The sequence below is a fragment of the Telmatherina bonti genome, assembly GCF_933228915.1.
Source record: "Telmatherina bonti genome assembly, chromosome: 21".
NCBI classification, from domain to species: domain Eukaryota; kingdom Metazoa; phylum Chordata; class Actinopteri; order Atheriniformes; family Telmatherinidae; genus Telmatherina; species Telmatherina bonti.
The window spans coordinates 30,323,315-30,335,396 of NC_136630.1; the positions used below are offsets into that span (position 1 = coordinate 30,323,315).

Here is a 12,082-nt window from a genome sequence, read left to right on the forward strand (position 1 = left end):
TAACTTTAATTTTCCTGCCTCCTGTCTTCATTCATTCACCACACAAGCTCCCATAGCGAATCTGGTCTTCTGTTCACCCATTCCATCCATTGCAATACTTAGTCCTAACACTCTTAATTTAATTTAAGCGTTACACATATTTATTAAACTGAAAAGGAAATGAAATGCAAAATCAAACTATAAAAATGGTAACATGGCAGGATGAAGCGGTGTAAAACCATCCTGTGATGTCATGAAACGTTACTGGAAGACTGGTGCATATGTGCTTGTATCAAAACACTGATCTGGAGATGGCATGTTCATAATCCACGTCTGCCTGACGTCCCTCAGAAATCTTGCTAGTTGCCTGAATTCTCTCAGCTGCTTGAGGGTAAACGTGGAACATCGTTAGTCCGGACACTGGTGCAGCTGCAGCCAACTGCACGACAACAGCAACCAATGAAAGCAGCACAGGATGACAGGAAGTAACTTCCCTGCTGAGCGAACGACCAGAAGACAACTAGATTCATTAAAAAGACAATATGGGAGTAACATGAGCTGCAGTGTTGCTTTCAGTTCCCTCAGTTTAAGCCACAGTCTGTTTAACTGCACCAGGCTGCAGAGGCGTCATGGCCGAGACAGCACCTACTGTCTGTTTCTACCAGCAGCGTCCCGCTGAGGTTCTACTGGGAGCACTGGGTCTGAACTGGTTCAGAAGCCGCCACAACTTTCATGGTCGTCACAGATGAGCGTTCTGCAAAGCATTCTTGGGTCGCCGTCGAACTCGGACCGGATCTCCTTCATCCTGCAAGTTCATTTGATGTTATTATTTTAGTTTGACACGTATTATTCACTGGTTTCTCATGGTAGGAAACGGATGTAAAACACAGTCCCAGCAGTGTCTGCCGTCTCCTCTCCCTCTGTGTGCTCGCTGCCGGGGGCGAAGGCCTCAAAGTCAGACGGTGCACTCTCCACCGCCTCTTCATCGTAGTCTGTCTGCTACTCATCAGAGAGTTCCTCTGGAGGAAGAGGAAGATGAAGTAGGAAACACAATGAGGACATGCAGTTTATTGTAAACAGCTTTTCAGAGGAATATTGAACAAAAAGACAGAATACATATTTTATTCCCAATTTAACATAAAGACACGTCAGATGAAAAATTAAATGAAAAATACTTTATTAATCCCCAAAAGGAAATTCAGTAGTATATAATAATAATAATAATATTAACTAGAGGAGGTCTTGTTCTGGAGGCTGATGGCTGCTGGCAGGAATGATCTTCTGTATCTTTCAGTCTTACATCGGACCTGAAGAAGCCTCTCACTGAACACACTTTGTTGTTTCATCACTGTGTTGTGATGAGGGTGTGAAGAATCCTCCATCATCTTCATCAGCTTGTGCAGCATTCTTCTTTGGACAATCAGCTCCAGCGGCTCCAGAGTTACTCCAAGCACAGAAGCAGCTTTCTGGATCAGTTTGTTGATTCTCTTCAAGTCTCTGGTTCTGATGCTACTACCCCAGCAGATGCTGCAAAGCTGACTGCACTCTCCACAACAGACTTATAGAAGATATGCAACATCTTGGTGCAGACGTTAAACCATCTCAGCTTCCTTAAGAAGTACAGTCTGCTCTGACCTTTCTTGTAGATGTAGTCAGTGTTGCATTTCCAGTCCAGTTTGTTGTCCAGCTGAACTCCAAGATACTTGTATTCCTCCACCACCTCCACCTCCTCTCCCAGGATGGAAACAGTGCTTTGTTTATTCTTCTTCCTCCTGAAGTCAACAATCATCTCTTTTGTTTTGCTGCTATTTAATATGAGATGATTGTCACCGCACCATTTAACAAACTGACTGACCAGTTCTCTGTACTCTGCTTCTTGTCCATCCCTGATACACCCCACAACTGCAGAGTCATCAGAGTATTTCTGCAGATGACAGGACTCAGAGTTGTACTGGAAGTCTGAGGTGTACAGAGTGAAGAGGAATGGCCAGAGTACAGTTCCTTGTGGTGCACCAGTGCTGCTGACCTCCATCTCAGACACACAACCTTTCAGTCTCACAAACTGGGGTCTGTTTGTGAGGTAGTCATAGATCCAGGTGGTTGTGGAGGTATCCACCTGGAATTTATGGAGCTTCTCACATAACAAAGCAGGCTGAATGGTATTAAAAGCACTTGAGAAATGAAAGAACATGACCCTCAGAGTGCTGCCTGAATGGTCCAGATGAGAGTGTGCTCTCTGGAGCAGGTATATGATGGCATCTTCAACCCCAAGTCCATTACGATATGCAAACTGGAATGGGTCCTGAAAGGTGTTTACTTGCTTGTTGAGGTGAGCCAGTAAGAGTCTCTCCAGGACTTTCATGATGTGAGATGTCAGGGCAACTGGTCTGTAGTCACTTGGTTCAGCTGGTTGTGTTTTTTTAGGCACTGGAACAAGGCAGGAGGTTTTCCACAGCACTGGGACTCTATTTTGTCTCAGACTGGTGTTAAAAAGGTGCTGGAGAATCGGACATAGTTGTTCTGAGCAGGTCTTGAGAACTCTGGGACTGACCCCATCTGGACCTGCAGCCTTGTTCTGGTTCAGTTTCTCAAGTTGCTTCATAACCTGATTGCAGGAGACAAACAAGGTGGAGGTCTCAGGATGTCCTGATGTGGAGGGAGATGAAGCTGTGTTCTGGTCCATGACTGAGCTGCAGGGTGACAGATTGGAGGCGTGACAGGAAAGCAGTGGGTTTATGGAGGGTGTGTGGTCTGTTGGGCTGGAGGTAGGGGGTGAACTGAACCTGTTGAAGAATATGTTCAGCTCATTAGCTCTGTCCAGACCTCCACCAGGCTGGTCCCCCTTTAACTTGAAGCCGGTGATCTTCTTCATTCCAGACCACACATCCCTCACGTTATTCTGCTGGAGCTGACTTTCTAACTTCTTCCTGTAGTCCTCCTTGCACTTCTTAGTTTGCGTTTTAAGTTGTTTTTGTGTTGCCCTCAATAACTCCCTGTCTCCATCCCTGAAGGCTTTCTTTTTGATGTTCAGCAGCTTTTTCAGGTCACTGGTGATCCAGGGTTTGTTATTGGGGAAGCACCTCACTGTTCTTGTTGGGATGATGCTGTCCACACAGAAGTTTATGTAATCTGTCACACACTCAGTCATGGTGTTGATGTCGTCTCCATGAGGTTCACAGAGGACGTTCCAGTCTGTAGCCTCAAAGCCTCCTCTAAGAGCATCTTCAGCTTCAGCAGACCAGATTTTGATAGTCTTCGTGATGACTGGTTGCTGCTGAACGATGGGCTTGTAGGTGGAGGTGAGAAGAACCAGATTATGGTCAGATCTTCCTAAAGGAGGCAGGGCAGAACAACTGTATCCATTATTCAGATTTGCACAAAATAAGTCCAACATCTTATTTTCTCTGGTGGAGCAGCTGACAAACTGCTCCACCAGAGAAAATATGTTGGTAGAATGTTGGTAGAGTTGCAGAGAGGGAGACGTTGTTGAAGTCTCCGGAGATCACCATGAATGAGTTTGGATGCTGTGTTTGTAGCCGGGCAACGACGGAGCTGATGACGTCACAGGCTGTGTCTGGTGCGGTACCAGGTATTATATAAACCGCTACCAGAATAACACAGGTAAACTCTCTGGGTAAATAATATGGACGGAAGCTCACAGCTAACAGTTCCATGTCCCTTGTGCATATCTTCTCCTTGACAGTAACATGTCCAGGATGACACCAACGCTGGTTAACCAGCACTGCAATTCCACCACCCTTTAGCTTTCCGCTGTGTTGTCTACTGCGGTCTGCATGGACCGTTTTAAAGCCCAGTTGTTACGACCCGTTAGGAAGGTTGGTGCAACAAAGTACGGCGGACAACATGGATGCAAAAGAAAGGCATTTTAATTTTATACCCCTGGGTAGCCGACACAATGTAGTTAAGCGTGTGGCAACACGCTAGTTGTTTGTTGGGGTAAAGGGAACAGCTGAACAGAAGAAAAAGGCTGCAAAAGGGCATATGAAATCACAGTACACACACCACAGCTGTTCCCATGAATGGAACAGGGTGGTCTGAACAACCCAACCCAGGGCACTCCAAGAACCCAAACAACAGGGCAAGACCACAAAAACAAACAAAACAAAAGACCAAATCCCAAATCAGTTCACAAGATTCACACACAGGAATGTCCTGTCATGAAAGTCAAAACAATGCTATTAAAGTTCACCACAGACATAGGTCCCAAAGAAATTCCACACAACGGTAAACATCACACAAAATGTCCATCACAAAACCCAAGTTGAGGGGGACAACCACCAGAAACAGACAGCTGCTTCCCCCTCCAGCCGAAATGCAGCAGCTTCTATCTATGTCCTGGCTTGCTCCCGGAATGGCACTCTGAACCAATGAGAAGAGGAGGAGTCAAAGGTGCGTCCACAGTAACCACTCCTGGATCAGAGGGGAAGAGCTTGCACTTTTATCCAGAATGAAGTTCAGGTGTGGTTCTTGCACAGGTGCTCGTAACACCGGTACAGACACATTACAGTCAGGGATGTGTTCATGGAGTCATGTCTCGGTGCAGCACTCTCTGTATTCTTTCTGAGACCTTGTTAGCATCTCGAGCTCGTCCGTTTTGTTAGCTAGCGATCTCACATTATCCATGACGATGGTCGGGAGAAATGGTTTAAATCTCCATCGCTTTCTCCACTGTCTGACTCCCGCTCTGCATCCTCTTCTCTTTCTTTTCAACTCCATCGGGATTTGATGTGTTGTTTCGCTGATAATCCTGATTTGGGAGAGTTTAATCAGTTGATCCCGATTATAAACAAGTCTTTCGTTCCCATGGAGACTCAAAATAACAAGTCTTGAAAGACCCAAAAATATGCAGAAAAATCTTCCTTGCAGCACACCCTCCGAACCGGCATGAAATCCTCAGAAAAAATACCTAATCTGAGGTAATATCAATGTGAGAAGAGTTTGTACGTTTAAAAAAATCAAGATAGCAAGTTAGAGCTACTACAATTTGCTGCCATCAGACGGTGCAATCTAGAATGGAATATGTTAGATGTTAGATACATAGATGTTCCATTTGATGAAACTATGAGCTCATTCTGAACTTGATGGCAGCAACTGGAGCAAAAAGTAGTTCCAGGATGACGTTTAGCATCGTTAGCATCTCCTCATCTTCTAACATCTGGAAACACCTGGGAAGTGAGGAGAGCAGCTGGTATCTTCCCGTGCTGGTATCCCACCTCCTACAGCAGCAGCCATGCAGGCTCACAGTCTGATTCGAAGACAAACAAACAAAAGAAAAACAAGCTGCAGGGAAACTCACAGCGATCTCGTCAAACTTCCCAAAGTCCAGCGTGCCGTAGCGATCGATTGGCGGCCGGATGTATTCGCAGTAGTCGCCGTCTCTGACCAGATCCATCTGCCGCACGCAGCACACGTAGGCCAGCCGTGTCTGGATCTCTGCCATGTTCAGGACCTGCGAGGGAAACGGGACATTTTACCACTTAGACCAGGCGCAGAGGAGCTGTGGGTACGCTGGGAAAGGCTGGCGCACCTTGACTTTCTCTGCCAGGGGGTTTAACTGCTTCCACAGCAGCGACCAGCCGCTCAGATAGTCGCCATAGTTGGTCAGCTGATTTCATCCCAACTTCCGACGCCGCTGGCGATCACAACATTGGCGCTCATGGAGCGAGCAACGTCGGCTGGAGATCAGAGCAAGCGACACACACTGGTAACCTGACGGCCTGTTTCCACCATCAGCTTCTCATCGTCACAAACAAGCTCAAGAGCCGCGTTTAAAAGTGAACTTTTAGGAGTTCCAGAAATTTCCAGGTGTTTGGCATCGAAGCTTGATGTTCTGGGCAAACGCGGGACAAAGTCAAACATCAGGAAGATGTTTTAGGGTCTTTTGAGGAAACCTTTCAGAAACATCTCATCTTTATTAATATCTACGGCTGTTTTCTTCTCTGCAAAGTCATGAGAAATTCCTGCACTCTGAAGTCGGCTCAAGCAGAACAACGTGAGGGATGTGTGGTCAGCGGGATCAGACTGATGGAAGTCTGGACCATGAGCTGCACCCTCGGCCTCCGTGAGCCCACAGCTTTCCTGTCACACCTCCACTCGTCACCCTGCAGCTCAGCCATGGACCGTCACACTGCCCCCATCTCCCTCCACATCTACTGAGACGTCCTCTGCCTCCAACTCCGGCCTGCCTGATCTGTTAGTGTGTGTAAAGGAAGGTGTTTGACGTTGTGTTTTTATCCATGTTGTCTATTTATTTAGCAGTTTATTGGGGTTCTGACTGTTGTCTGTGTGCGTTAATGTTCTGGGCCGTTATGGGTTATAATCTGAGGTAACCGAGCTTCAGTCCCCCCATTCTGGTTTTTAGGGAGCAGGGACGAGCTTGGTATCACTGAGAGCTGCAACCAGCTCATGGTTGTGTTTGTGAGAACATCAGAAACACAACCATGTGGAAAAGCCTTCAAGTAAGTAAAGATTTTAATCAGCTGAATACGTTGGAGCAGCTGTTTTTCTTCACAGCAACAGCTGCAAAGTCTCTGCTTCCTCACCAGGAAGGTTGTTTATGTAGCCTCCGTCCATGAGCAAGTGTCCGTCTTTAGGATCGCAGAGAGGCGGCAGGTAACCAGACAGCGACATACTGGCGCGGACGTAACGCCACAGTGAACCTGAACAAGAGAGACGGATGTTTACCTGCAGGTGGACAAAAGGAGAGAAGATGAAACTCTAGAAGAAGACAACAATGGACAGCTTTGGAATCTCATTTAAATCTTTCATGTGAAAGAAAAAAGTGTAAAAGAGAAAAAGGAAAAGAAAGGTCATAATTTCACACACGCACACACACCGTCAGTGTGGACTCTCATACAGGGAGCTGTGATATCTGTTGTAATGTTGAAGTACGGTAACCACAGGTCCTGGATGTGGAGAGGACACGACAACATCAAGATAACATGAAATATCTATGAAGGCATTTTTAAAAACACTGAACTTTCCCCTCTTCATCACCTGAACTCACATCCAGATACTGAGAAACTCACCTCCATCTGTTTGTCCTTAAAGATGGCGCTAATGCTGGAGTTGAAGGAGGCTCCAGAAAACATGGAGGTAACTGGGTAGGTCAGGTCCAAGATCCTCTGAAAGTCAGACGTCATTCCCTGAAGAAGAGACCAACAATTAAAAGGATTCTGTGAAGAATGATCTTGTTATCCTCAGCACTGAAGTCAACCCACCATGGCCCCCTCATGGGCCCGGACCCTCATCCTGCTGCTGCTCTTCTCCTCGCCGTACAGCGCTCCCATGAAGGCGCCGATGGACGTGCCCCCCACCAAGTCAATGGGGATTCCTGCCTCATTCAGCGCCCGCAGGATGCCCACCTGAGAGCAGCTTCTGAAAACACATTTATCTATCCGCTTTAATAAACACTGGGGGGAAAAAAGTTGTTAAAAAGATGAGCGAACTTTAAAAAACCTGCCGGTCTACTAAGATCCCAATCTGCGAGTAGGAAACTGTGAGTGCAGTCTAGAGTTCTGCACGTGGGGCTGAACCACAGTTTGCAGGTGATTTACTAGGAGTGATTGTGTAAATGGCGGCAGGTGCAAACGTGTTCCAGACTCCAAATTTACATGAGGGTTTTGCACGTGGCGTGGTTTGTAGCACGGCGAGAAAACATGACCTAATGCAAAGAAATCTGACTAAAACACAAATAGAGGAATTCATAAAAAACTTAATGATGTCGGAAGAACGATGCAAACATGGGATGAAGTAAAAAGTCGTAGACAGACATTAGAAGGGGAAGAAAAGAGAAATCTGCATAATAAAACAGGTAGGGGGTGTCCGGTGTGTGTACTGTCATCTTAAAGAAAGAAAGAAAACATGAATGAATAAGAGTATCTTGTTTCTAATAAAGGCCTCATTTATTTTACAAATAATTTCATAAACTGACCCTTTTACAAGCCAGCCGTCTAAACACTCACCAGCTCCTGGAGAACAGAAGACTGCTTTTCACAATAAAAGCATCATGCACTGACTGGAGGTATTTTGCACACGAACGCAATCATTGGCTCCTGTTACTCTAAGAAATCCAACTACTGAAAAGAAAAAACTTATTTGGTCTCAGTTAGCGACTGCAGAGTGCGTGAAACCTAATAACCGTGACCATCCAGCGAGACATGGCATTTAGGACTTGGACAGGACATCGGGGGGATCCCAGCTGTGATGCAACATCTGTCATTTGCAGGTATGCACGACTCCTCTCCAGCAGCCCCAACATGCTGATTAAGCCATGTGTTTTAATGACTGTTTCCTCCTTCATCTAAAAAAATATTCATGCGGGTGAAAAACATGTCCTCTGTGTCTCCTTGCTTTGTTTCATTGTCTCCTTCTTGTAACAAAAATCGCAACCATGTGCATGATTACACACACAAGCTGTTTCCTTCTGAAATGTGTTAAATACAGCTGCATCTTCAATCAGCAACATTGATCTCAGGTTTGATAGAACACGTTGCAGCTGCTGAATTAATATATTTACATTTTCTCCTCCCAACACACACAGAATAACGTGCGAACATCACATATTGCATATTCATTGCGGCAGATGTACTAACTGGATGCAGACTTGCTATTTTGCGCCTTTTAAAGACACAACCCTCAGTAGAACCTTTAATTTACTAATTTTAGGACAAGTCTTCAGGTCTACTTGTGTTTGAGTGAAACAACTCATCTTGTTAAATTTGAATTATTTTATTAGTATTTTCCAGGTCAGTTTCTCACTGACTGAATATGCATAAAGACAATTCCCAGGTCAGAGGAGGAGGTACGTACTGGTTTGGTTTCAGCCATTATGAACATCTGGGGGTGAAGCTAAGGCGCTCAATGAACCGGAGCTTTCTCGAGGTCTGGTTCCTCTCCAGATGTGGAAATCTGTACATGCTCAAAAAAAACCTCTCTCCTGATGTCCTGCACACGTACCACTGAGCTGCTGTACAGAGTGTAAATCCCCCTAAATTCTCTCTTTTTGCAACATCACTTTGTATTTTAAGGCTTTACATAAAATAAAAGGTACTTTCCGTCAGAAGACGGAAGTGCTGAGGTTACAATCCTGCTTTCTGTGTGTTCCAGCAGGAAACATAGCCGATGGCTGGAACGTCCCCATCAGAGATCCATCCCTGTGTGTTTAGAAGGAAACCAACTTCACAGCTATAATATTCATTTACACGTCTTAGCTTTTAGCTGGAGCCCCGTAAAGCTAATACTGCTGTTTAAAAACAGCTTATTAAAGGATTATTTATTCATATAGCTTTCTTTCTACATGAAGTGGCATAAACTCCTCCTGGAGAAGACCTTGCGGGGGCACGACAGGTGATGGTGTCTGGAGATCCAGCTCCGCATGTTCAGCCACTCAGCCGTCCCGCTGGGCGGCGCGCCGTCCTCCCTGTGCAGCAGCACCAGCTGCTTCTGAGCCCGCACCCAACTGCTCTCCAGCATCCGCTCCAACTACAGGCGTGGAGGAAGAGGAGGATGAGGAGGGAGCTTACATAAGGTGTGCTACAGGTGATCTAAAGTGGTGAATCCACACTGACCTCTCCCACAGTGGGCTCCTGCTCGCCCAGTCCAACAATGATGATGCAGTCGGCCTGGCGGATGCAGCATTGGGTCCAAGGCGTGAGTCCGGGGTCAGGCTGATAGAGGACGATGCGATGGACGTCCTCCTGCTGCCGCAGCCAGCTGGACAGACGGTACTCATGGACGCTGTAAGGGATGAGATGAAAACATGAATCCCAGCATGACTAGATCCCATTTCAGTCAAAGCCAAAAAAAGCACAGCAAGTACAAGAGGAGACATTTTTCTCAGGTTTTACTTGTAGGTGAACAGGTTAGCCGTGACTCACCTGTCCAGAGCAGCAGAGCCCAGTCGCTGTTTGATGATGTCACTGGTCAGGAGCAGAGTGGGGCCTTAGAAATAACAGGAACAAGGGAAAAAAAAGGTTCATAATACATAATACAAACTGGCAGATTTCATGAAGGTTTGAAGTTTTTGCTTCATAATCCAAGTTTTCTCGTATTTAATTCTTTCTGACTCACAGGTACAAACTAGTGATGGGGAACGAGATTCTTTTTACTGATTCCAGTTTAACTGGCTCACTCCCCGAAGACACTGGGGTTCTCAGTCACTGAGTCATCGACAGACGGATCAGTGCGGCGTCTGCAGTAATGCGGACTCTGCGCCGGTCTGTCGTGGTGAAGAAGGAGCTGAACCAGAAGGCGAAGCTCTCGATTTACCAGTCGATCTACGTTCCTACCCTCACCTATGGTCATGAGCTGTGGGTCGTGACTGAAAGAAGGAGATCTCGTATGCAGGCGGCTGAAATGAGTTTCCTCCGCAGGGTGGCCGGGCTCTCCCTTAGAGATAGGGTAAGGAGCTCGGTCATCCGGGAGGAGATCAGAGTAGAGCCACTGCTCCTCCGCATCGAGAGGAACAGTTGAGGTGGATCGGGCATCTGGTCAGGATGCCTCCTGGACCTCCCTGGTGAGGTGTTCCAGGCACGTCCCTGCGGGAGGAGACCCCGGGGAAGACCCAGGACACGCTGGAGGGATTATATCTCTCAGCTGGCCTGGGAACGCCTCGGGATCCCCCCGCAGAGTTGGCAGATGTGGCTGGGGAGAGGGAAGTCTGTGCTTCCCTGCTTAGGCTGCTGCCCCCGCGACCCGACCCCGGATAAGCGGCAGAAGATGGATGGATGGATGGATCTACATTTCACAGCAGAATGAATGAAAACACTGATCTTTATGTACAAGATGAATAAAGAAAAGAAAATCTCCCTCAGAAGTAACGATCAGTTGTTTGATCAAATCCATACAGTACTGTTACATATCAATAAAATATTATCATTCACAATACTGCGATATTTTCATATATCAATGTTTTCTTCCCCCTCTACATTGTGTAAAAAAGTGTGAAACAAACAACAGACGCGAGCCCCACAAGTGGATGTCTTTGTTCTATGGAAGCAGAGCAGCAGATCCCAGCTCAGGTGAGGAAGAAGCTCTCCAGGTGATTTGTTCATGTTGCAGGCAGTACAGTGTGAGCTCGGTAGCAAGTGTTTTTTCATTCTTTCACATCTTATAGTGTCAAGATGAGGATGAGGTTTGAACCCAAGTTCCAGATTGAAGTTTTATTAACTAAACGGCAGCAGACTAAACTCATTGATCAGCAAAGAAAAACTACACGTGAGGGGTATAAATAGATAGAACCAAAACGAGACACAGGGTAAAATGGATGAACTAAATGAACCCAGGTCAACTAACAAATAGAGACAAGACTAAACAGCATGCTAGCGGTAGCAGGTGTGAGTCTGAATGAAAATGAGGAATAGTGATTCATGAGTCAGTAAAGTGATTCTTCATTATTGAACAATTTGTTCATGACTCGCACATCACTGGTACAAATTTCACAAAATCCCATTTCCAAAGCTTCTTGCACACGTGAACTCAGATACTGGCACAAACCAGGAGCTGTGAATACGCGCCTTTCGTCTCTACCAGGAACACGTATTTGTTCCAACAGTGAAAAACACGAACAAAGAGTAATATGAACTTTTCCACTCAGACTTATTGCTCTTAAAACAACATTTAAAAATGCCCTGTGTGTGTGTGTGTGTGTGTGTGTGTGTGTGTGTGTGTGTGTGTGTGTGAGAAAGAGAGATTGTACCAATGCCACTGAGTGCATGCTGCAGCTCCAGAGTGAAGGCAGTGAGTGGGATCTCATCAGACACAGGCAGGATCTCCACCGTGGACAGATTGGAAACGGGATTCCCAGTATTCCAGGACAGGACAGACATCTGCGTTTCTGGATTTAAGAGACGGAACACTGAAGTAAAACCTTCATTCTGGCTTTTAGTGCAACTAGAAATCAGCAGAGAGCAAGAAAACATCTTTCCCTGCCTTGGATGAAGGTGAATCTGAGTTTTGACTTGTTGACAATGTGATTTGAACTGAAGATGAAACCTTAACATACAACGAATAAAAATGACGCAGCAATAAAACAAAATAGAAACTAGAAACAGCTATTATTTAAACAATGCCACATGTGAAT

The 12,082-nt window shown here is 46.0% G+C and overlaps 1 protein-coding gene across 1 annotated transcript; it reads right to left on the bottom strand.

Annotated features, from left to right (window-relative positions):
• Positions 1-271: 271 nt before the first annotated feature.
• On the bottom strand, positions 272-11,828 carry LOC306771481 (patatin-like phospholipase domain-containing protein 7; the record flags this gene model as incomplete). Its single annotated transcript, XM_079260647.1, is given in 13 exon segments — positions 272-418; positions 5,166-5,216; positions 5,297-5,449; positions 5,528-5,610; positions 5,613-5,675; positions 6,543-6,659; positions 6,836-6,905; positions 7,029-7,145; positions 7,221-7,377; positions 9,299-9,483; positions 9,570-9,738; positions 9,879-9,942; positions 11,699-11,828. Coding segments are annotated over 13 exon segments (1,506 nt in total).
• Between the last annotated feature and the right edge of the window lie 254 nt (positions 11,829-12,082).